Source organism: Monopterus albus, unplaced genomic scaffold (assembly GCF_001952655.1).
Source record: "Monopterus albus unplaced genomic scaffold, M_albus_1.0 scaffold27.1, whole genome shotgun sequence".
NCBI lineage: Eukaryota > Metazoa > Chordata > Actinopteri > Synbranchiformes > Synbranchidae > Monopterus > Monopterus albus.
Window position 1 is genome coordinate 1,982,400 of NW_018127907.1, and position 25,938 is coordinate 2,008,337.

At 39.8% G+C, this 25,938-nt stretch overlaps 1 protein-coding gene across 1 annotated transcript in view; it reads right to left on the reverse strand.

The window, feature by feature from the left end:
* Positions 1–25,938, reverse strand: part of aff2 (AF4/FMR2 family, member 2) — a 159,342-nt gene that overhangs the window by 75,614 nt on the left and 57,790 nt on the right. The window contains exons 3-4 of the mRNA XM_020595533.1: positions 22,114–22,774; positions 19,597–20,030 (exon numbers count right to left, since the gene is read on the reverse strand). Of these exons, the coding sequence (XP_020451189.1) occupies positions 19,597–20,030; positions 22,114–22,774 (1,095 nt within the window). The remainder of the gene's footprint in view (positions 1–19,596; positions 20,031–22,113; positions 22,775–25,938) is intronic.

The following is a 25,938-nucleotide window of genomic DNA, read 5'->3' on the forward strand; positions in this document are numbered from 1 at the left end:
TGTATTAACCATAGATTGGTGACAATATAATTGTATAAAACATTAGTGAGCATCTAGATGGACACACAGGAACTTTATTTTGCTGTATGAGTGGCTTGTGACGTTTCTATGAAAGCTTTTTCTTCATCTTAAAAGGTAGGACTGGCAATCTTGGAAAAGCCAGGAAACAGAGCTCGATTTTGAAAGTAGACTGAAGAAATCTCACCCCTTTGTTCTGACTTCTCTCCAAAGCCACTCCTGCAAAACACAGCACGCACCGCCTGACTACTACTTCCAGATTTCAGGAAAACAGCTAATGCTGCCCAAACTAAATCAAACAGAATTACCTGTCCAGCGGAAATACAGTCACCATGGTGTCACTTATCAGCCCCTTTTGTTCTCAGCTGTCGCCATCATTCAAAAGCCAAACCAATGATAACTCTGGTTTTACTTACTGCAGCATCCGACTTCTTTTTAGTTGTAATTTTCTTGAATACCACGTTACCCACCAAGATCCCCCAAATGTAGTTGGGGACCTCTGGTCCATGGCTAAACTGTTTTGATTTAGGCTCAGGATGGACCCAAAATGCAGACCAAAAAATTAAGGTGGAGCTGTGGTGTCGGGCATACTTAGGTGAGTCAGACAGGCATGAGTGATGCCAGGGTAGCTAGGAGCCAGGAGCACACAGGTAGGTTGTGCCAGGCAGAGTAATGGCTGGTGGTGGTTGGTGTGGCTGGAGCACCAGGGCCAACCGGGGAGGCGCTAGCTTTAGCTATCAAAACAGAGTGATAACATGTCAACCTGCAACTGCAATGCCTTGAGGAAGACATTGAGTGCAAGGGCAGAGTGCGTACAAGTAAGAAGTAGGTTGGGGTAGGCCATCCAATGGTTTTTTACATGTGACGAGTAAAATTATTGGTCATGTTTTTTCATCCCTGCTGCGCCTCAGATGATGGATTTTTTTTCTTTATCTTGTCAGTGCGTTTAATGTATTTATTGCCATCGGGATCAAAAGAAAAATTCAAGAAATATGACAAAAAAATGCTTCTGGAAGGAATCATCAACCCTACCTTTAACAGTTACTATTACAACAAACATAACCAGCAAAAACTTTAGCTGACTGCAGCTGCTGTTGTAAGATATTTGAGGGCAATATTGATACTGATGTTTTAGAGCAGGGGTGGGCAATTCCAGTCCTCGAGGGCCACTGTTCTGCTTGTTTTCCAACTATCCCTGCCTGACCTGCTGCTGATTACCTGGCTCAAGTGTGTTCAGCCAGTCAGAAGCTGGAAGATACCATCTTAGATGAAAGTGGAGTGAGGAAAGATAAAGTGAATTGGTATCATCCAGGTTCTGACTGACTGAACACACCTGTGCCAGGTAATCAGCAGTAGATCAGGCAGGGATAGTTGGAAAACAAGCAGGACAGCGGCCCTCGAGGACTGGAATTGCCCATCCCAGCTTTAGAGTAAAGAAATTACCACGATCTCTTTCCTAAATACAAGAAACAAGAGAATTTTTACACAGAAATGGCACAAAGATATAGGATATTTACAGGTTAACAAGAAACCTCTTTAAAGAGCAATTTAACACAAGCCAAGGATGTGCCAGTTCACATTTCAAATATCCATTTTGGTTGGACCTACAGGCGCAACACAGCACACTGACTTGACTTTCAACCACAGAGAGCAGTTAAACATTGTTTCTCAGGCAGTATGTTGTGAGATGAATCAAAAAAATATTTACTCTTGTTAAATGTCCAAAAACAAGATGTATGTGCAGTATGTTGTATGTTTATGACATGTGAAAAGATTATGGTTGGGTTCTGATAACCAGTTCCTGGTCAAGAAAACACCCAGCTTTACAGTATGAAGCTCTGACACTATTGTTTTTGCTCTTTAAATGAGTAATGCCACCTGCTGTTAATCTGAATTTTGTAACAGCTCCACTGAAACTTTAGTCTAGCGCTTTAGTCTCTCCAAGGTGCTGACAAGTAAAACTGTTTCCAGTGAAAAAGATCTGCTGGCTGATAATACTGGTCTGTTACTATATCAGTTTGACTTTTAGCATAGCTTAAAAAGAAGTATAAACAAATAAAGGCTACTGGCCGACTGAAATGTATAGGGAAAAGACTAATCTCTTCAGTATTTATTCTACAGTTCTGAGGTTCCAAGTTCCCATCATGCTGTCAATGTTGCCTTTTTCAGTTGTGGTCTACCACAGAAACTGATTCCTATCAGTGGAGACCACTTCCCAGGGATGCCCGTCTAGCTTTAAGATCTTGGTCAGGTTACTATACTACACACACACACACACACACACACACACAAACACACACACACACACACACACACACACACATAACAGTTTTCCTCTTATCTCTATTCTTTGTTTCTCTCTTGCTCACTTCCTGTCCCTCCTCTTCTGCCAGATATGTTTTTCTCTTCCATCTCTCTTCTTTTCTCTCTCTCCCTCTTTCTTCTTCTCCTTCTCCCTACACCAAGCTGTGGAGATGCAGATAAGAAGCTGATTTACCATCCAATTAAATCTCATCATTGAAACATTGCTTCAAATAAGGCCTGTCTTTTCCACCCTCTGCTAATTGGCCTTCCACTAGCATGTGAACGTGCTAGGATGTGAGTGCTTGTGTGTACATGTTTGTCTTTTTGTGTATCTAATTCTTTACTTACCCACAAACTCAAATTATGTTTGCTCCTCACTTTAAACGAGGGTCATTTTAAGTTCAAACCAGTATGAGTGGATATTTTTGTAGATTTTCTTTCCAGACACGACACCATTCAGCTGAGCCAAGTTATGAATTTTGAAAAATTTCATATCTCTCTTAAAGAATGTTTTTCAAATAAATATAAAATACTGTATATCAGCAATGTAAAAAAGGTCAGTACCAGTCCTGTTGGGATGCAGGAGCAACACTCTTGCTAGTCTTTAGCTAGTTTTACAGCACATATACTATTGATTTAATTTTGCCTCTTACTATACATAAACCTTGTTTCAGGTGGCTCAGCAGTGCAGTGGTTAGCGCTGTCCCCTGGGTTCGAGCCCAGGCCGACCCAGGGCCTTTCTGTGTGGAGTTTGCATGTTCTCCCTGTGCCTGCATGGGTTCTCTCTGGGTATTCTGACTTCCTCCCAAGGTCAAAGACGTGCAGCTTAGGTTGACTGGCGACTCTAAATGAGTGAGTGTGAGTGTGTGTGGTTGCTTGTCTACATGTCAGGCCTGTGATAGACTGGCGACCTGTCCAGGGTGTATCCCGCCTCTCGCCCAATGTCAGCTGGGATAGGCTCCAGCCCCTCCGTGACCCTATTCAGGAATAAGCGGTATAGATGATGGATGGATGGATGGATAAGCCTTCTAGCAGCAGCAGTAGTTAGCAGTTTCAGCCAAAAGGCAGTAATAAACACACTCTGGGCTACCGGCTCAGCAGCAAATTGCAGAAAAAGTCAGCGCCTAACCAACACCTAACCACTAGCCAGCAGCTAAAGGACTCAAATATAGAGAATGTAAAGGTATGTCACGCTGTGTTGAATGTTGGGATAGGTGCGTCATTTTGGGACAGACGCTGTATTTATAGTACCTGCATACATTCTTGTTTTGTTTGGCTAAAAAGTTCCTTAAATCATTTAAGATACTGCACTGACTGTGGTAATTCAGAATGTATAAACTTGGCTGACTGTAACTAACTTGTAGCAGACCTAGAGATCCAGTTGATGAGAGCAACAAACTGAAAAATTACTCTGCACCCTGATCTCAGCTTTCAATTTGGGATCTAACGCCAGTGAGCAGCTGTCAGCAGATAACACAAACACTGCAAATGAATCAGTTTCTGTCCGGTCTGTGCTCAAACTGAACACTGAAGTGGACGTTTGGACCTAGCTGAAGCATGCACTACTATATGTAGCCTTAGGGGATAGTATTTATTTTTTTATTATCTTAAAGATGTACAGTATGTAGTGTATATCACTATGATGAATAATGAGCATGATCCCCCAAAATGGCACATTTAATAATAATCACCTTTATTTGGCCAAGTATGTTACACACAAGGCATTTGTTTCCGGTACAGAACCGATGGCAGCCATCTGCAGTGTCAACTCAACCGATGGCTCTAACCATCGGGAGCAACGTAGGGGTTCAATGTCTTGCCCAAGGACACTTCGACAGATGGACTCCAGGCACCGAGATTCAAATCTCTGAACCTCCAGTTTGGAGACAACCGCTCTACCCATTGAACCACAGTCGCCCCACATTTCAACACAGTGTGATGACAACTTCACAGAAGTTAGCAACCAAAACAGATGTAAAATGAGTGTTAATACTGAACTTACATTTGTCATAGCTTTAACTAAATTCTTAAGTTACTATGAGTTTGTTACAAATGGGAAAATATTTTCTAACACATCTGCAATAACACATTGATACTGTATGTCAAGGCTCTGTGTTTCTTAATTTATTCAGAAGACTTTCTCTGAGTGTGTGATACTCAAACATGCAGCATAATACTTATTTTTTCTATCCCTCTCTCACAGACATGCACACACACTTAAAAGGAGAGGGTTTATTGAATTTTAATAAATCCATAAGAAAGCAGTCTAAAAACTCATTGATCAAACATTTAACACTAACTGGGACATTAAAGGGGTTGAGGGAGGGAACGAAGAGGATAGATTGAAGAAGAGGTGCTATGATCAATGCCATTGGACCATATAATTGCACCAGGACTGGGTTAGCTGAAAACATTAGCCTTGTTTTGTGATGGATCACATCCTGGTGCTGGCTTTTCAAGCTAAACGCTTCGATCTGTATTAGTGCAGCCCAGACTCATCCATCTAGACGAGCTGGGCCACTAAAATTAACAAAAGTTTTTTATATGTTGATGAGTAAGTACTTAAAACCTAGACTTTGCTGTGTTCTATATTTTTAAAGCATAATGGCGCTTTTTTTTTCAGTAAATGAGAATCTCCCCTTGAAACCAGATTTACAACTTCACAAGGATTTTTTCTTCCCTTGGTTATACTCCAGTCACTGATTTGCAGGGAGAATGTTCCTTTTTTCACTCATGCACAGAGTGTCATATGCTCACATACTGTATGAAAAGAAGTACAGTACATCATCTCCTCAGCAGCAACAGTCAGTGGCACTGACCTTTCATTTGGCCATTCTTTCACCTAGCGCACCATCAAGCCTGCCAAGATGAGTGTTTCCAACTCACTCTCCCCCGTTACCGTCCGATGTTACTGTATGGAGATATTTCACTATGTCATTATACAGCTGGCTGCTTGGTGTTGTCACCAGAGCTCCAAACTTCAATGTCCAGCTTATATTGTGTCATTGTTATAGACTTTGTTCTGTCTCTGTAGTTTTAGATTGGTATTATATTATTATCCTGAGTGTAGTTTTCAGTCATGACTGCTAAACTGTCTCTGATGAACTGAAGGCCCCGCATTCACACACACAAAACGTATTATAACTGCTTAGACCTCTGTTCATGTTGGAAAAAGCATTGCTGAAAATTATACTAGTGTTTTTTCCATAAAATTCCATAATATGAATGATGAAAGCATAATTTATCCTGCACCAACTATGGTGCAAGGAAACTAAGAGGGGACAAAGAGAAATGCCAATCACGCACACACAGACCTGAGAGAAATGGGTGGGTGGAGCCAAAAAGACATTTTTACAAATGGAAACAAACTTGGTCAATAAATAACCCTTTAAATTGAGGCTATGACACAATAAGGAATTGTCTTAGAGCAGACTGGGCTAGGATTTAACACCCTAAGACTTACATGATATTAATGTTAAAAAGTAGGGTTGATGTTGATTGATATCATGGATGCCTTAAGGAGAACTGAATACTGGGTAACAAGGTGACGTCTAGTTCACTTGTATGAAACTTGCTCAGTTGCTTAATCGAAAAAAAAAAAATCAGTATGTTTCCATATTCTGGCCATAAAAACTATCCAGATGTTCTGCCCATAGAGCATGTGCACTGGTATTTGTCTCAGGTCACGCCAACACTCCACCAGCTGGGTGACAATTACTTTTAGCCTCAGAAAATCTTTTGAAAGCTGTGTTAAGTTTCATACCCAACAGACTTGTGGATTGTTTGGCCACTTATAGTAAAGGTGTGCAATTGTCTCATGCTGTAAAACTGCCAGTGCAATCTATTGGTTTAAGTACACTATTGTATAATTATATCAACAACAGCCTCTAGAAATTTTAATTAAATGCTGATGAACAATAATACTTGAACCACGTAAGCAGCAGCACCCAAGTAGCAGCACAGTAAAGTTACTGGCACTGTGTGACATCTATATTACTGTATATGACAAGGGGAGGAAGAGTGACAATTGTGATTAATTATGAACAGAATACCTCCTACACACACACACACACACACACACACACACACACAAACAGTCTTTTTCTCTCTCTGTCATACACACACAAACACAACATGGTATTATTCATGTTGTGGGGATGTAAATCTGTTTACACGGTCTCATTGTGGGGACTTGATGTCCTTATGGGGACAAAAAGCAAGTCCCCTAAATGTAAATCATGACATTTTAGAGGTTGGTTTAAGGTTAGGGTGAGGTTAGAGTTAGGGAAGCAGTGGTTTAGATTAGGTGATGTCTCCAGGAAATGAATGTAGAGTCAGTCAATGTGATGTCCCCTGAAGTGACGGAAACACATATGTTTGTATCTTTGTGAGGACATTCACTGGCATATTTTATTCCTTAGCCCCTTACCCTAACTGTAACTTTTGCAGCTAATTGCCTAGCCCAACCCTAACCTGAACCTAATTCTAACCTTCACCCCAAAACCAAGTTCTAAATACTCAGACAGCCCAAAGAAGTTGTGAGGACTGGCTAAAACATCCTCACTTCTGTGGGATAGAACTCAAACTGGTCCTCACAATGTATAGCCATACAAGTACACACGCACACACACACAGAGCTATATTAATGTAAAGAATAGGGCTTTATATAGTCACACCCGCACCTCTGTTTTAATTAGTGGAAAGACGAAAAACACGCACACACACAATTTGCTTTGCTACCGCAGCCTAGTTGGCTGAGCTGGAAAAGGAGAATGATTGACAGGTGTGAGTGTGTGCATGTGTAGAGGCAACATTCAAGCTGAGTACATTTGATTTGTTCTGCTGGCAGGATGTGTTTGAGTGTGTGTTTGTGCACACTGTGTGTGTGGTCTGTTTTTGTGTGGCTCTCAGCATGACGTCTGTGGACCAACTACATAAGTGCCTCTTAAGAGGGGGGACGACGGATGGGAGGTGGCATAGTCCTCAGCAGTATAATGGGGCGTCAGTTGTGTGTGTGTTCCTCTCTACAGTTCTATGTTGATGTATGCACACATATACATAATTCCCAGAAGAATGAATAAATCCCCTTTGACCACAAAATTAATGGCATCATTTCAACCAAATAATTTTTTCTTGCTTTGATGGGACATTTTATGTAGATTTTATGTCCACATCTAATAAAAAATGCTGAGACACAGTAGAGGGGTACTGGCCTGTAATAAAAACATCAGCAGCATGGTAGATATGGGGCTATACTCCTCTTTAGCATCCCAAGTAGAGGACTGAATACCTTTCATGGACAAAATTCATTTTGACCGGGTTTCACTATTATTTTGCTAGTGGAACCTTTGCCAACAGTATCACTAGAAATCTCATCTCTTTGTATACAAGTGTGTTCACATTTGAAAATATAATCTTCGATAGAAGACTTAGACAAAGCAGATTCTTTAAATAAGGACACAGCAAGGATTTTATTTGCAGGATAATTCATCTGAAAAAGACAAGCTCTTGGTTCCTTCTCTGTGATTGAGCAACCAGTTAACACATCTTTCTCGTTGGCCAGTAATTGATGGGGCAAATGCTCAGCTTCAATACTATCACCATCACTGTCCCAGCTTTTTAAATCCATATACTGTATAGCCTATAACAGTTGTACAATCTGAGTCATAATCTCTCTGAACCAGTGCAAACATACTGTATATGATCAAAATGTCATGTTAGCATGTTGTCGTAAAATTTTGTTTGAGGTCACTTTTGAAATTTAAAACAATCAGTAATGTCAGCTAACATTAGCTAACGCCATACACAAGTTAGAAAATCAGAACTTTTGATAATTCTAAATGGTTATAGGATTTAATCTTAAATATTAGGGCAGCGGCCTACTACTGTATCACTTAACATAAGCTTTGCTTAAGTGTTGAAATGGTGCAGGCCGGCTGCAAGGTTCAAGCCCCGATCTTGTGAGGCAGCAGTGCTAACCAATGCATCACCATGCTGCTCTCTCACACTCATACAGTATCTCTTCTCAATCTTCAATATCCATTCTGCTTTGCTCCACTGTCTGGAAGAAATAACCATAAATTGTGAGAACAAGCTGTACAGGTTACCCAGCAGAGACATCTCAGCAGCATCACAGGAGCCAGTGTTGGCCCTCAGCCTGGACGCTGACAATCACCGAGCTATAAAATGAGATGACACCGAGGTGGCTTCACAGGTATGCTGTGTGTGTTTACGCTCAAGCCAAAAGCACTGCCGTGGTATTTCACACCATGGCAGCGCAGATGCACTCGCAGGATGACAAGTGAGTGAGCTTATGACACACAAAACAGAACACACACTTGGTAGTCCAAAGCCTTTGGGTCTTGTCTTAATCAGTGAGAAATAGCACTTCCAACTTGGATATATTTATACCTTTCTCACTTAGTGTACACCCTCTTGTGCCTACAGTATTTGCTCAGTTAAGTTATTTTCTAACATGTTGTTTCCTGTGTTAGAAAACAAACAAACACTTCACCTGTTGTCTAGCCTTGCTATTCTTTTCCTTCATCTCCTTACTTCTTTTTACCCTCTTGTTTTTCTCTCCTCCACCCCTCTCCTCCTCATCCACTCTTCTCTCTCTGTGCAGTTTAAGTCTAAATCAGGGGATTTGGGGGTGTTAAAAGCTGAGGTGTAAAACACCGACTGGTTCTCTGTAAGCTCCTAAGAGCAGAAAATAATCCAACACAAAGTCTTTTCTTTTCTCAACAGCAGCTCTCCTCCCCCTTAATAACTCTATTAGCTGCCTCTCCTCACAAAGCCTCTAATGTTGAAGAAGGGTCAGACAACAAATATGACCACTGATTTGGTGTCTGGAGCCTAATAATTCAACACATTAACTAAAACACCAAACCACATTAAACAGCACTGTGTTGTTCATCATCAGTCATGGTTTATTGACCGTGGATGTGAGGATCTCTTTCCTCCAAAATTAATGTCCATTTAAATCATCAGTAGTGTAGCTGGCTGCACAGTTGCCTAACAGTAATGAGGCATTTGTTCTGATTGCAGGACACCCTTTGTTTAATCAACCAATCACACATCCTCTTTATTGATACCGAACATTTCCATAAATCTCAGGTTTTGTGCCAAATGTGTCAAGGTTCATCTCTCGCTGCCAGACTCCCAGAATATTAAGGAACAATACACAAAACTGAAAAATGCTACATAAAAGGCAGAGAAAGACTGAGGGAGCCATTTAACGGTCTCTCTTCCATGTAATCTCTGAAAGCATTCTCCCGAAGTAAATAATAAACTGTTGCACATGGACAAAGAGCAGAAAATGTTTCCTCTCACTCTCTCTTGTCTCTGATGCTCTCTTGCCCATCTCTCTCATCTTCCACCACTCGCTTCCATCCTTCTCTCTCTCTTTTTTATATTCATAGGATTTTAAAATGTCTGTAATGGCCCTGGTAGATCAAAACACCCCCTCTCCCACTCTCTGTGTGCGTGTGTGTGTGCGTTTATGTCCGTGTGTGTGTATGTGGGATTTGCATATCATGGCTATGCTCTGATTGGCAAACTGGCAACGCAGAGCCCAGCGGGGCATTTTTTATTAAAAGACCCTACCACACGCGTACACACACACACATGCACACACAAAACGCTGTGTTTTCATTCCTTGTGGGGACTTTACATTGACTTACATTCATTTCTTGTGGACCTACCCTAACCTTAACCATAACCACTACTTGCCTAACACCTAACCCTAATACCTAACCTTAAACCATGTTGCCACCCTAAAATTCAGTGATTTGGCAAGGTCCCCACAACGGCAGTGTGTTAACAGGTTTCAGTCCCCATAATGAAAGTAATACAAAGGCATATAGACAAACATATACACAAAGTTAAGAAGAGCCACTGGCTTGTATCAGAACCTAATGAATAATACTAAAGGGCTAACAATAGGGGTTCTCCATGTATTGTTCCATAATGCCAAGAGCAATAAAATATTTATCACCATACTTTTATGGTGGCAAACCATAAGCTGTTATGGAATAGTCAGATATTTTATTAGCTGTTTGGAACAGTTTTTTACTGTTTAAAATGAGGTTGCCTTGCAATTTATTATGTTTCACTAGTAAAGATCTGTAAATATTTACTAGGATGTTTTATTATCTTAATAGTATCATTGCATTACAACAGTGCAGCATGTCATTATCATTATCAATCACATATTAATGTTGGTTCAGGACAACATAAAAGAAGCTGTAATTTGGAAATACTCTGGGATCTTGAAGAATGTTCCTTAAAAAACATCTTTTACAGTCTTATATTCTTTTTATCCTTAAAACATATACATATGGCTTTTCCTAAATTACATAATGAATTTTAGTTGTATATTACCAAACAGTGTGTTCTGTAATGTTTTATATGAGGTAGCCTAGAGTCTCATAAGAGCATGATACATGGGCTTACTACTGGAACAGTATAAAATAGCTGTTTTATAAAGGAGAGCAGGCAGTCCACTTTATTTGGCACCATGTGGGCAGATGAAACAGTAAATGTACCTCCAGAGCCAACATTTCCAGCTACATCAGAAGAGATGGTGGAACATAATGAACAAAAGGTGCCAGGAAAGAAAACCTAAAAATGTGGGTTTACATTTTTGCAAAACCCAAGTGTGCATCATAAATGTGAGATATAGCAAACAATCTTCTCTGGCTGTAATTAAACATATCACTACTGCTGCAAATACACTCTCTCAGATGGAAGCCTCAGCCTGAGCCACCAACCATTTATCCAAGTATGTATACTTAAGTACTGCACTCAAATACCACTCTGAAGTACTTGTACTGGAGATGCCATTTTAGACTTCTACTCCACAATGTGTCAGAGATAAACGTTGCACAGTTTACTCCACTACATTTAGTGGACAGCTGGCTGGATTACAAACTGGGCACAATGAGCAGCTGCACCAGGGCTCCAGAGCTGATTTAGTGCTAATTTGGGAGTTGTTTTTATGCAGGTAACAGCTCTTGCTAGGGGTAAGCACCATTACAATATCAGCTTACTGTAGACGGGTGCATAACATATGTATTTTTGTTTACAGATGGGCCCTGTGTTAAAATTTATCAATAAGAGCTTTATTGTTTTATTGTGTTCACATGGTGAGTATTCCTAAATACTGTGGCATTTAATAAAAATACCAGAACTAATTCAAAGTATAGGAGCATTTCCATTGGTCTTAATGGGAACTTAGAAGCATTCTTCTTTTTAAAGAAGATTTTTTGAGTTTTGCTTTTATTTGATAGTGGCAGCACACATAGACCAACCTTGATCATCGTATAAAAAATAAGATGCAAAGTCTGAGGAATTTTGTATTGTAATTTTGTTACTTTAGTTACACTCTGTTGCTAATACTTCTCATGATCTATTTAACTGACATTTTGAATGCAAAACCTTCACATACAGTAGAATTACCTATTTTTACTCTGTGGTATTGCTCCTTTCACGCAACAGGATCTGAAGACTTCCTCCGTGATTGCCTATAATTCTTTTATTAAAATGTCACAGACTCAGTCAAGACTTTAAACTATGAATTAAAGTCTTGACTGTGTGAACCCATGGCATCAGCTACATGCTACTGCTGGCTCACTAAGCCCCCAAATAACTCCAGCAGATGATGTGGAAGCTGCTGTAAAAAGTGCAGGGATTGACTCTTGCGACCCCTGGTCAGCGATCAATGGGTGCCGCTGTGTGTCGAGTGCTCAGCCCTGCCCTGACCTGAACCGCCGACCTCAGATTCACCAACGTTGTGTGGCTAGAAATTTTATAAATGAAACCTGCAGTCTTATCTGACCAGCCTCTTGAAAAATGTGTAATTCAGACAGTGTGAAGGAGAGATTTACTTAGGAGCAACATGACAGCACTCTCAGGGGTGATTATTTGTACCACCAGTCTCTTATAGTGACAGCTAAGATCAATGCTGATCATTGTGGGTAATCCGCTGTACAGAGCCATAATGTTAATCCTCAGGGTAAACAGTTCAACTCAAATCATACCCTCTCTATTATGAATAACTAACTGCTATGTGGCAAATGCAATAATGAAGCCACCAGTGTGTGCGTGCATGTGCTCTCTGATGAAAAAGCACTATGTGACATGTAAATAGAAATACAGTGACATATTACTTACTGTCTTTGTGAGAAATGTTCCAGCTGATGCTGACGTTTACTTTCTTGCAACTTACACGTCATCATATAACATGACATAGCATCATCACACTGTTACCTGGCACCACACCAGTCACAACAACTTATTATCATGGAGTACAGCCGTCTCCAGACTATCTTGCTGCAACCCTGAAGACCATTTAAGTTCTAGCATGTGAACTTGAAAACCCACAGACACTGGCCCAGGCTGCTGCCCTCTCTCCTCTGTGATCTCACTTATCACCAGGCAGCTATTGCTGTGATAACACCCCCGCAGCACCTTGCTGATGGGAGACCTCCCCTCTGCTGTTTTGGCTTTAAGTATATTTCTCCCCAAGCACCTTCTTCTCTGTCTTATTAGAGCCACTCAAGGGTAGTTTGATTCATTGGACTGTATTTTTTGTTTCTAGAAGACGATTTTATGATCATTTTATTATCAACATAAAAGCTCAATCATTTCGATTTCTCTGCAGAGGCAATTAGTGAGGCTTTATGAAAATCAAATAAATTAAAGTGTTAAAAAGCTTTCATTGAGTCACAGAGTTGCTTGATACACTATCGTTACTTTACAGAAGATAAACAGACGTGGTGCCTATAAATACAGTATATAGGTACTGTTATAGTGAAAGGTGGTGGCAGGTGTGTGTATGTATCTGTGCATGTCTCGGTCGTGAGTTGACAGGCAGCCTGAGGGAAAAAGAGGCCTGATGGGTATTATGCAAATGAGGCCAGCTGTTTGCTGCATTGGCAGACTCCTCGTAACTCTCTTCTAGTTCTGCTGGAAGTGAGAAAATATTTTATTCCTGGTTTCCTCATCACCACATTCTTTTGACTCCTCTTTATTTCCTCAGAGAAAGTATGTCTATATACTCTGGTTTTATATAGACCCTTCTCTGAACATGTTAGCTTTTTCCCCATGTATGCCTGACAATCCATCTGCACTGTAACTGTAATAAATGTACAAACAGGGAAACTATAAAGTAAATCATTCTGAGGCTGTAAATCCATAGCTCACTGGAAAACAAACAGTGAACAGTTTTCCATGGATAGTTCTCAGGTCACTTCAAATACTGCGAGTTTTAGTTTATTTATGGTGGTTTTCACTCCATTATTTCTCTTCCTTTGTCGGTGTTGACTCACCAGTCACTTCAAATCAGACGTTTCCTTGACACAGTAAAATATAATTAAATGCCTACATCACTGTGGTTGCTGGGTTTGTCACTGGTGGGTGTTTTCTTTGGCAGGTTATATTTTATAGCTTTTATACTGAGTATAATCTGTTTTACAACATTTTCTTTAAAAGTTCATAATTTTGTGTGGAAAAATATGATTTTAAAACAGTATTACGTGATTTTTTTTGGAAGCATTAAAACAAGCTTAAACTAAGATTTTACACATTGTGTGATAAAGTTAAAATGGGACAGGACGTGGTGTCTTTCAGCTATCCTCCCCCACTCTGTGACAGTGTGCAGTCTACAGCCCTTCTGTTGTTATTGCTGCTTCTCTACCCTGTGTTTTGATGGTTGGTCCAGACATTAGACCCTCCTGCAACCTAGCAATGGTAAAAAGAAACATTTTTTTGGAGGAAGATCCCTTGGCAGCTAAAAGTGCGTAACAGAGTCAGTTAACAGCAGCTTTGGAACGGTGGCTGCTTTTTGTACACTTTGTTCGAACCAGGCAGTTTACACCATTGCTAGGAAACACGTCATATTGTTCTGAGTATCACCAGACCCTGTAGTGGCTGAAAAAATTGTTACCACAACCTTTAACAATCACATATAATCATCTCATGAAGTTTATTTGGCTAACATTAAAAAAGAGGAGCTAATTTAAACATCCAGGAGTCACTGAGCAGTTTTAGCGTCAATTTGGAGTAGCTACTGGCCAGTTGGCGAATGTAACTCTAATACTGAGTGATTTCAATATTTTTGTTCTGGTTTGGTTGCCACCAACTACTGTAGGTAACATCTGTTCTCTCGCCTCTCGTTAGCTGACATATGCTCCACTATGTTCACCAATTATTCACTAATTTAGTTTGTCTGCCCTTTGGCTCCAGGCTGATGGTGCACAGTGGGTTTATCAGAAATTGTTTTTGCCTAAAACAGGCACCTGCTGCACCTGGAAACAGTGCTGATGAGAGCGGTGGGAGTAAATCTACACAATAAAGCTGCAGGCCTTCGAACCAAAATAGCTGAAAGATACTTAAATGCTCTGTAGAGCTGATGGGAACTTCAGAATCTGTTGATAATTATCTGTGGGCTAATCACTTCTTTCACATGCTGTAACACAGTAGTTGTTAATATAAAAACACTGATTAGTTCAACTTTAAAATGATGGTGTTGTTTGGATTGGTAATAAACTTACTATAGCTATAGGTAAACTATCTTGCTCATGACCTTAAAGTTGCCACAAATAAGTATTTCTGATTATGGGAGAAGGGTCTTAATGCACTGATTCCACAAGCATTTGCCAACAAATAAGTGTAGCTGCTACTGATTTGCATAAGGTTTTCTAACTCAAAGATGCTTAAAGGTGCATTAACTAGGATCCATCCATCCATCCAGGTACAATTCAGGATGGGAGTGGACCTATTAGACTAAAGAGGCCACGTTCTGTAGCACAGAAAGAGTATGACAGAGAATGAGGGAAACCAACGCGTTTTCCTGGATTAGCAAAGTAGCAATTTTGCTCAGTTTGGTCAAGGCTAGTGTTACATCAGACATAACACTGTGGCATGGACTGAGAAGTTATTAAAGTTGGTTTCACTCAAGAATTAGCAACACAGATAGCAACATTACAGGTTTAACCTACCTGAAGTTAGCAACTAAAATATTCCAAGCTATATCAGGTGACGATAATTTTGATCAAGAGAATTATAAGTTTAAAACATGGTGTTTGATTTGATAAATCCTGGGTCAAATGTGTTTCATCTTTGAAACTGGAAGCAAATTCTAAGGTAATTTTTAGAATATCCCTCTAGCTCAAATGTGTCTGCTATGACATTAGTAATAAATTAAACATAATTAAAGCTGTTTGCTGTTTTGGTGACATTTATGATTTCACACTACATGTGAACCATTGTCCTGTTCAATTGTCCCTACATAACCGGTTCAAGGTGTATTCTAGTTAAGTGCCTTGTGTTGAACAGAAACCAGCTGAAATGCAAAACCCTCTGACAGACTGCATGTTAGAGGGTAAGAGATGTAAGGATGTAGTAAAGTCCATCCAAAGTTCTGAGACCGACATCAATTTTTATAGAATTGTATTCCCATGATCCTTTGAGAATGTTAATGTGTAATACAGTATAATGGCAGGATCTTTTCAGGTAAAAAAGAAAAAGTGAATGCTTTCTCTGGGAGCAGAATTGATTTGGTTGGTGTTAGCCTGACGGTGATTACTCACTGGAGGTCTTAGTCTACTTAGCCTGCTTCTTATTTACCGCTACATTAGTAGTGAGGCACCGTGTGTGCCTCTACATACGCCTGACAGAAACACCACAGCAGGCCTTCAAATCTGTGTGAAATTACATCAGCTCTACACTTTGAACTACATGTAAATGAAACCTGTCACAGTACTGTTAGAAATGTCACCTGTCACCTCCATGTTTACTGTCTTGCGGCTTCACTTGCAGGGTCTCAGAAATATACAGGTATATCCATTTGACCTGTGTATTGTTTACCTGAATAAGAAAGCAGTGGCAATTGAATGTCACTGAAAGCACAGTGACAGCTTGACCTCATGTGAGCAAGTGTGTCTGAACAATTTAAATGTTTCTCTGTGTTCAATAGTCTCCCTCTGCTTCTCTTCTCATGTTTAGAATAAAACATAATAAATGTATTTTTCCCATTAGAAGTTATTGTTATGAAAGGATATTGAATAAGTTGTGGCTTTCTGATACTGAAGAATTAGATAAGCATGGATTTTTAAATAAGTTTTCAAATATAAATTGTAAAATCTAACCTATAGTTTTTCATTTAAATAAACAATACAATAGTAATTGTAAGATTTGTTTGTTAGGAAGAAAACGAGGTGTATGAAGAAAGTGAGTTCTGTAAGCACGTCACAGATTAAAGCTGCACTACACAGTATCAATATTTCTATATGACAAAAGGATTAGTAGTGACAATGCAACAAAGAATGATCACCTGACTCCCAGCTATACTGATTTTTTTAGTGTCTTTGTAGCTCACTGTTTTGAATTTATGACTGTTTTGGTTGACTTTCACTGCTCTCATCACTGCCAGATGCAGCAGGAACCTATTTTCAGCGATTAATCTCTAAAAACCCACTGTACTCAACCTGCCCAGGCCCAAATGGGAGAAAGACAAAGTTAGCCCCTAGCTGGTGAATATACTGGAGTCTTTAAAGATTGGAAGGTGGTAGACCAGAAGTCACTTGTGGGGACCGGAGACTGGTCTCCATAATGTACATGTCGAATTTTATGAAAATGATGGGGGGTAAGGTTAGAGCAAATGTAGGGATTGGTTAAGTGTTAGGTGTTAGGGCTAAGGTTAGGCAAGTAGATGTTCTGGTTAAGGTTAGGGTAAGACTCCTGGAAATGAATGTAAGTCTATGTAGGGACAAGGTAAGTGACAAAAACAAGGATGTGTGTGTTTCCAGAGGCAGATTTAAGACTACTGTATATGTTAAAAAAATGAAGTGTTATCGCTCTCTTTCTCTCCCTGTCTCTCTCCTCACACACACACACACACACACACACACACACACACACACATGTACTGTATAACTAAAGGGCTCTAATCAATTATTCTACAGACTAACAGAAATCTTCCACAGTGATTTAAAGGCTTATTTCACATACAAAGTCACACGCTCACAGAATTACTCAGCACACAACAACAGCACCGGGAGCCAAATACTGCAAACACATTCACAGCTCCTAAAATAATTTGGAAACAGTTACATGGTAAATCAATCATGCTTATTCACTCCACAGGAATTTCTTTTATTGATACTGCATTCACATGACACATTACAGCTACTACTGTTACTGCTTTATGTTGCTAGACTGACTATCAAAACGTAAAACGCAGGCACCGAGAGCCTCATTTCCTGGCATAAAATATACAGCAGGATTCTTAAAGTTTTTAATTTGCTGTTTTGTTCAATCCTCTGATTTGCTGCTATTTGCTGTTTAAGCTGCAGAACACATCCAACAACTCATCTTCCCAGAACAAATACAGCGATGATAAGGTGTGGTAATCAGTCAGTCATTGTCTTCCTCTATCCCTCCTTCCTTTCTTTGCCTCTCCACCGTCTCCTCATCAGTCTCCCCTTTCCCTCTCATATCCCTCCATTCCTCCCCCTCAGTCCACACTGAGTGTACATTTTCCTTCCAATAAACTCTCATTGGAATAAATATGAGAAGAGTAAAAACTAAACAGTATGCTGACGATAACTGAGCATCCATGGATGTGTGGGTGAAACAAAATGAAAGCAAACCACTCATGGCCATGAACATACTTGCTCTCTGTCTTACCCTCCATGACAAAGTGTGGAAAGTAAAGTATATTTTAATTCCCTCCCTCTCTCCTCCGTCTCCTTCTCGATGCCATATGCTCAAAGCTCCATCTCGGGCTCATTTGGAGAGGCACACAAACACACACACGAGCCTTATCAAAGCAGAGGAACAGCTGGCTTGCTCGATATGGATGACTACTCGCCTGTCAACTAGTTTCACACAGCACACACATACACAAGCCTGGTGTTTCTTGCTGTTTTGGAAAGGAAAGTGAGTGAGTGAGAGAGAGAGAGAGAGAGGGGGAGAATAGGTCAGAGAGTTAAGTGTGTGAGTCAGAGAGTGAGTGAGAGACTTGTGGAGGAGTTTGGTTACTGTCAGTTTCATCTGACATAACAATTAGCCAAATGTGACTAGAGTACAGCGTACTGTATATGAACAAAAGAAGAGCACTGTTATTGTTAAAAAAACATAAAATCATACAGTCAAATCCATAATATCAGATGTCAGTGTGTGTCACTGCTCACCACGTCAACCTCAACCTCTTGATTATACTTTAGATTCTATTTTTTGCCTGCAAAGTGTGATTTAAAGGCTTAGAATAATGCTATGTACTTGTAAGTTGGAATGGAACCTTTGAAGCGTGCACTACACACACTCATTTATTTGCTGAATGGTATTATATTCAAGTAATTTTTAGTCCTAAAGTGTTCATTTTAAATGTTTTATTTACTGTATATATAGTCATTAGGGGTGTAGCGGTTCTGAACCCACAACCACAACAGCAAACCAAATATCCATGGTCTACTTTGTTGCTGTAGTTGTGGACTATCATCTGAAAAGCTGGTTTCTCTTCACAAACACTAGCAATAAAATCATCATGGAATCTGTAACTGAGTTGGATAAATTATACTTAGAATATATCATTCAAAATTAAAGAAATATTTGTGTGAAGGTATTTTGTGTATTATTCTAGAAATTATCAGTTAATTTAAACTCTGTTTACTATATGAATCTCTTCTCTTGAGTGTTTCACATTGTTGGTGATGTAATAAAATTCATGTTTCTCCATTCCTTCCTTAGTTGGGGAACTATAGAGGTATTGGTGGGCTAAGCCCATCTTCCATCCAGCTCTATATTTAATACACATGTATGAGAATGATACTGATCTTTCTTTATTGCAATGAAATCAGACAGGTGTATTTTTAAAGGATCTATAAGTTAAGTAATGCTGCTACTTATAGTTAAAATGTTTTTAAAAACCTATTTCTTTATAAAAGAATCATATTCCTATTAGCCACTATACTACCTTGCATTGTGTTTAATGACCAAAGATTTGTTAAAAATTTAAGATTAAGATTTAACTCATGGATTATTAACCAAAAATAAAATGAACACTGGAGCCATTATGAAAAGGTAATATGATGTTAATTTAATTGATTGAGAATTTTGTAAAACAACCAGTATCCGGTTCTGTTATTGTTAAGATCAACATAACCACTTATATTAGCGTTAAACACCGATTTGAGAAAATCCTGTACACCGTTAATTAATGAGATCTACCAAAATGAGAGTGTCAGTAAGTCACAGCAGTTGTTCTCTTACCTCCCCTGTGTGGCTGAGACTCAGTTTTGGCAGTTTATTCTTCACATTTCCAGAGTTCCCACTGTAAGCTTGACTGCTGTTGAATCCCTCTGTGACCACTAGAGGGGGTTTCAGCTGGGGAGAGTCACTAGGTGCCTGGTCCTGGCCGTCCATTGGGCGAACATACGCCGTGGGCTTCTGCTGCACTGCGATCGGCTTTCCCGATAGGCTACCAGGTGGAAAGGTGGGGGTAGTCAGTCCGGATGTGGGAGTGGTTAGACCAGGAGTAGGCGTAGTCAGAACTGACGTGGAAGCCAGCGGGGAGGAGGATGTTGACAGGTGAGAACATGTCTCATTTTCAAATGGGGAGGATTTAAAATGTCCACAATTTTCTGTGTTAGGGAAAGGCTTAAAATGGCCACCCTCAATGGTGGAAGATCGAAAATTGCCACCATCTGTGAAAGAAAAGAGAAAGAGAAGAGAACCAAAAGAAAAGTCAAAAACTGCCAAAGCAACATCTGTTGTGGCAGAATATTGCTTTGCTCTGTGGTATCAAAATCTAATGAAGGTTGAAAGCAAAAAAAATCCTCTCCCAGATGGACGAAGCCAATCATAATCAAAACAAATGATGTGTTGCTGGGTGGTTTAAAAATCAACTACAAGATGTGGTTATCATCTGATGCAGATGCTAATTTTCATACATCCCACCCAAAAAGTGGTTGTCTGTTTTACCCTGAAATAATTTACTGAAATTATTCATCAGCACTCCAGCAAATACAAAAATTATTTATGAATATCAACATTTAAGAAATTCCCCAAATGCTAAAGGAATAAGTAGAAATATTGGTGTGTGCTAATATACTTTCTTGTGGTAGGAATGATAGATGCCACTCTCATATCTGTATGCCAAATATGATGACAGAGCCAGAAATTTATTGGCCCATTCCATGTTAATGTCATATTGTTAGACCACAGTTACAAGCAATTAATGGTGTTTTTCCATCAGCATGCTTTAATCAATCAAGGCGAGCATGGGTTGGCCTCCATTTCCTAGCAGCAGGGGGTAATCGTGCTGACATGGGCTCAGCCGACCCTGCTTCTGCCCAGGGACGAGTCAGGCCAAGCTCTGCCTTCTACAGAGCCGGCTCATTGAGATGCATTGCTGAAATGTTGCGCTGAGGGAAAGTCCCTACCCATTCAGAATTCACTTTTTATCCGTTGTTTAACTGCAGCAAGATCTGAAAATTGAGTCTCCCACTTGGTCTTCTGATAAGGGGTTAAAATAATGCCTAGCACCAAGGGCTCCTTGTTACAGGTTAGTAGCACCACACTGATACTATGAGTTATGTGTTGCTTGTCAGCAGCTGGCGCCACGTCCACATGATCAAGTTGTGGAAGATAAACACTGCATTTTATGGTGCAGTGGAAGCACAGCATGTCGACTTGGGAGCAGAGCATGGCTCTGCCGCGTATGCCTCGGCCTGGAAGGGCTGAGCCATGCTGATGGAAAAACACCATAAGCAGGAGGAATACATTACGGCAGCCTGCATCAACAAATTGGAAAATGCCAATGCAAAAATAAAATTTGGTTTAAATAAAGTTTAACTGTAACACTAATATAAATAAATTAACTAATTTACTAGTTTAATAGAAGCTATACAATGTCAGAAAACAAAAGGCTTCAAATACGAAGTACTGGTACTGCAAAAGCGGAAAATTTAGGCTATTTAAATGATGTCACTACAAGACTAGTAACAAGCAGAGCTGCTAAGATAGAAGAGTTGCGACTCACGTAGCTTCAAATAGTTAATAATATAGTTCTAAATGAGCAACTAACAGCATGATTTATCAGAAAATTGCTGCTTTTACTGACTTGTACAGCTTTGCAAGCTAATTCTGATTCTGTGTTCTCTTGTTCTACATAGTTCAGCTAATTTAGCTAGTTAGCTAGGTACCTAATTATTAATTTGACCCAATATTTAAGAGAGGTAGTCAGACAGGCTGTAAAACATGCTTTGACACACATGACACATGTACTGTTATTGAGTTCTTTTTACTTTGGTGTCGCTAATTTAAAATGTCACAAGTATAGATACTGTTATTGAGTTCTTTTTACTTTGGAACATAGCAGCAAAGTCAGTGTCACTCCATGGCACTGCTGCAAATGTTTGGAACTATTCGATGTTCCTATGATGTGCCATTACTGTAAAAGACCAATTCTTATAGAGTCAGTGGAGATGTCATCACTCTCCTTCTTAATCTACTCTGGTAACAAGGCCATCCATCTTAGTACACATGAATACTCTCAAGTCCAAATAACTTAAGTTTTCCTGTTTTTTTCAATTCCAGTGACATGGCATGAATGCAGCATTAAGTTAACATATGGATGGGGAGCCAGAGGAAACAACAAGTCCAGCTGTGTCCAAATTTTGTATTAAAATGTGTACAAGTGTATTAATTAGGTACTGGCTTTCAGATTGAAAGTGAATAAGTATATTTTACAAAATGTTGGCCTATTCCTTTCTGTGGAAGACCTACCTGGGAGAGGAAGAGCTTTGGAGGTGTGGGAAGAGTGCCTTCTAGAAGAAGAAGAAGAGGAAGAGGAGGATGAAGAGGGTGAAGAAGGGCTTGAATCTCCTTTTAAACCAAGGTCATCTTTCAGTGAGCTAAACAGTTCTTCATGTCTTTGCATTTGCTGTTCCTCTAATAAAGACATTTTCCCCCTGCCACCTGTGGTTCCTCCTGTGACCTGTCCCTGCCCATTCTGCCCTAGCCCCAGAACAAGGCCTGGTCCTTGTGTACTCTGTCCGTGGCCTCCCCTTGACCAATCTATGGAGCTTCGAGATTTTTTTGAGTTCTGATGTGGGAGAGTCGTGGTGCTCGAAGATGTTGTGGCTGAAGCAGGAGGCTGCATGGAAGTCGAAGATGAAGGTGCAGGTGCATTTCCTGTTCTTTTGTCCCCACCTCCCTCTGCTCCTCCACCTCCTCCTATTCCTCCTCTCAGAGTTTCGTTGAAAAGCTGAGGCTCCATGGTGGGTCTCTCTGAAGTTGAAGTGGTCGGGGTTTGGAGATTGTTGTTGCCTTTGGGTATTCCTACCAAGTGACTTTGGTTGGAATGGCTGGTTAAAAGGTCTTTCATTTCTTCGTAGGAACCCAGCGTGTTCTGGACACGACTGGCCAACGCATCACCTTTATTAGTCTGAAAGGAGAAAAGGAAGAAAGAAAAGGCAGGGGGAGGGAGAGAGAGAAGAATATTAATTAAGTCTTCCATTTTTCCATTTCTCCACACTTGATGAAAAGCCCTCTTTATTTATCCAGAGAGGAACAGTGAGAGATGGATAGGGTGACCATTGACCAGATGTCAGGTCCTGATGATTAATTAAGCACATGCCACCCTTAAGAGGGTCCGGTCCAGGCTGAAGCAGTAAAATTAATGGAACAGGAATCATTATTAGCCTGATTCTCAAACAATCATCGCTTGGAGCATAGTGCAGGCCATACTGATAGATGGCAATGAAGCACCTTCAGCTGCTATGTGGTAATGCTGAGATGTCCCTCAAAATAGCTGGAGTACCTTTTGTGTCGCTTGGTGACAACTTCTTTAATGCTGTAACTATATGATTTGATCATTTGGCAGTTTTCAAAAAAAAAGGCCTATTAGCAGTGGTCTCAACAGTTCTATATTTGAACTCTTGAAAAAAGCCATAAAAGAAGAAAAAGAGAGGGCCAGTAGATTTTTCTTCCATTTTCTGAAATTTCATTTATACCTGTGCAACAAAATGGTTGCAATGATTAATCATGAGAATGCGTGAATTATGCAAAATCTACATGCCATAGTTTAATCAAGACGCTTCATCATGCAAGGTGGACAAACAATGAACACTGGAAATGTGGCCCTGTAGTTTTCAACATATTATATTATTCTTTTGTGGTTCAGTCAAAACATTTTCACAGCCATAAGAGCAAGGTAGTCAGCAACCTGTACTCTGCTAATCAGCGTGATACCATCAAGGAGTGGTAGTGCCCAATAAAGCTACAGAAAAGGGTCAAATGTATGAGAAAAAGTGAAAAGGGGCCTTTATCTAATTTTCAAGACAGCATGAAATTGCCTGTGTTTAGAGAGGTTAATGAATTCATGAATAATGAATTTATGTTCTTAGGGATTAAAAGATGAACCAATTTTACATAACGTGTTTCAAAGAGTTCCACTTACTGTAATAATAATAATAAATAACTGTTGCTGAATTTAACAGCAATCATCCAGATCTATTTCACTTCTAGTACATCATTTTGTTGTTTCAAAGAAAAATGTACAATTCAAAAACATGATGCTTTTGGCTTTTTCTTATCAGCAAAACATGAATCTCACTTTTGTGTTATGTGTTTCCATGCTTGTGTGGGGTTTTGTTCTTTCTATGCAAACAGCTTCAGTCAATAACCAAATTATACTGTAATAACAGGCAATGATCCATGGAGAGGTCTTATTGCTGAGGAGGGAATTCTAAGTGTGTGTGTGTGTGTGTGTGTGTGTGGTAGACACTTCACAACCTTACAAATTAGCATAACATCAACCCAGTATTTGCTCTGATGGAGGGCAATGTAAGCATCCTTTCATGATAATTGCTATATTGTGGCTTTTTTCAATAAATAGGGACAGAAGACTATGAATTTACAGCCATGCTAGCAGCTCTGTGATGCTGTACTTAAGATAAATACTAGTGTGTAAATATGCTCATAATGACAACACTAATATGCTGATCTTAGTAGGTGTAAATGTTTACCATGTTTAGCACTTTAATTTTGTGTTAGCATGCTAACATTTGCCAATTATTGCATACACACAGTACAGCTGAAGCTGACGGGAATGTCATTAGCTGCGCAAGTATTTGCTCATAAACCATAAACTCATAAATTACATAGTTTCAAATTTTGAGGATCATCACAGTCATAGGGCTTAATCTAATATCAGATCCAGCCATTTATTATCTACACTGCTTATGCTGAAGAGGGTCGGAGGGGGTCACTGGAGCCAATCCCAGCTGGCACAAGTCACCAGTCTATCAAAGGCTTGCTACTTAGAGACAGACAACCACTCACACCCAAAGAGTGATTTTAGAGTCACCAGTCAACCTAAGATGCATGTCTTTGGACTGTGGGAAGAAGCCGGAGTACCCAGAGGGAACCCACATAGGCACAGGGAGAACAGGCAAACTCCACACAGAAAGGCACTGGGGCTTGAACCTTCTTGCTGTGAGGCGAAAGCACTAATCACTGCGCTACCATGCTGCCCTACAATCACCTATAAATTGAAAACCAGCAAATATGTGCAATTGGGAAGTTGTAACCATTAGTTGTTATTCAGTTATCAGAATAGTAGCTGATACAGTTTCTAATTGATTAATGAGCTAACTGTTCCGCCTCTAAAGCCCTACTCATCCTGGACCAAAGTGATTTGTGAGCCTTTTATAATATAAGCTATTTAGCCTGTCATTAACATACAGTATGTTGCATTCATTTAATTTTTGAAGACTGGAGGGCTGTGTTTCACTCATATTTGCAGATGAAATCCCCATAGGATTATTTAGGGGCTGCCTAACATCTACTGTACCTCTGAAGCATTTAGCAACTACTAAAATCAATGGCCAGATGAGTCTCCTAAATTTGCAGCTAATATACTGTATTTTTAAATCTCTTACTAATAACTTCCACTGCAATGTACTGTACACTTGTCTAAGCCCGGAAGAGGAAGAAAAAAAGCCTGAGGGGATGTAGAGTAGAGCTACAGTATGTTACTTTTTCTATAATTCCTTTGTCTGAAATATGCTTCAAAACATATCTTTATGTGGAGAGGTGCTACTGAAGGCTGCTGTGACTTATACTCATTGAACATCCTGGCAGCAGTGCAGAAATATGCCCTTCTAAATCTTTTGAGAGAGCTTTGCCCTTCTAACTAATAAGACAAGAACAAAGTCAAAGTCACAGCTGTCAGTGAATATGAGAATTTGATTCTGGTCTACTACTGAGGTGTCAAGCTAGCATTACCTGCTGGAAGTTATCTAACTAACACATGGATGTAATATGAACGCTTAATATGGCGCCCCACTCAGTCGTTCAGGAAATTTTCTCAGTGGCCACTCAAAGATCAGCAAAATTAATAAATAAATAAAACAAAATAAAATACAAATTTAAAAATAGGCCCAAAATGTATTTTTTTCCATAGACCACAAATATAAAAGAGACAGCTGTAAAACTGTTGACAAGACACGTCCTGTAATCTGGCATCCAGCTGTCATACATCCACAAGAGGAGGGGTGTGAGGAGTGAAGTAGTTTCATGCTCATACTTGCTTGATTTCTAGAACTT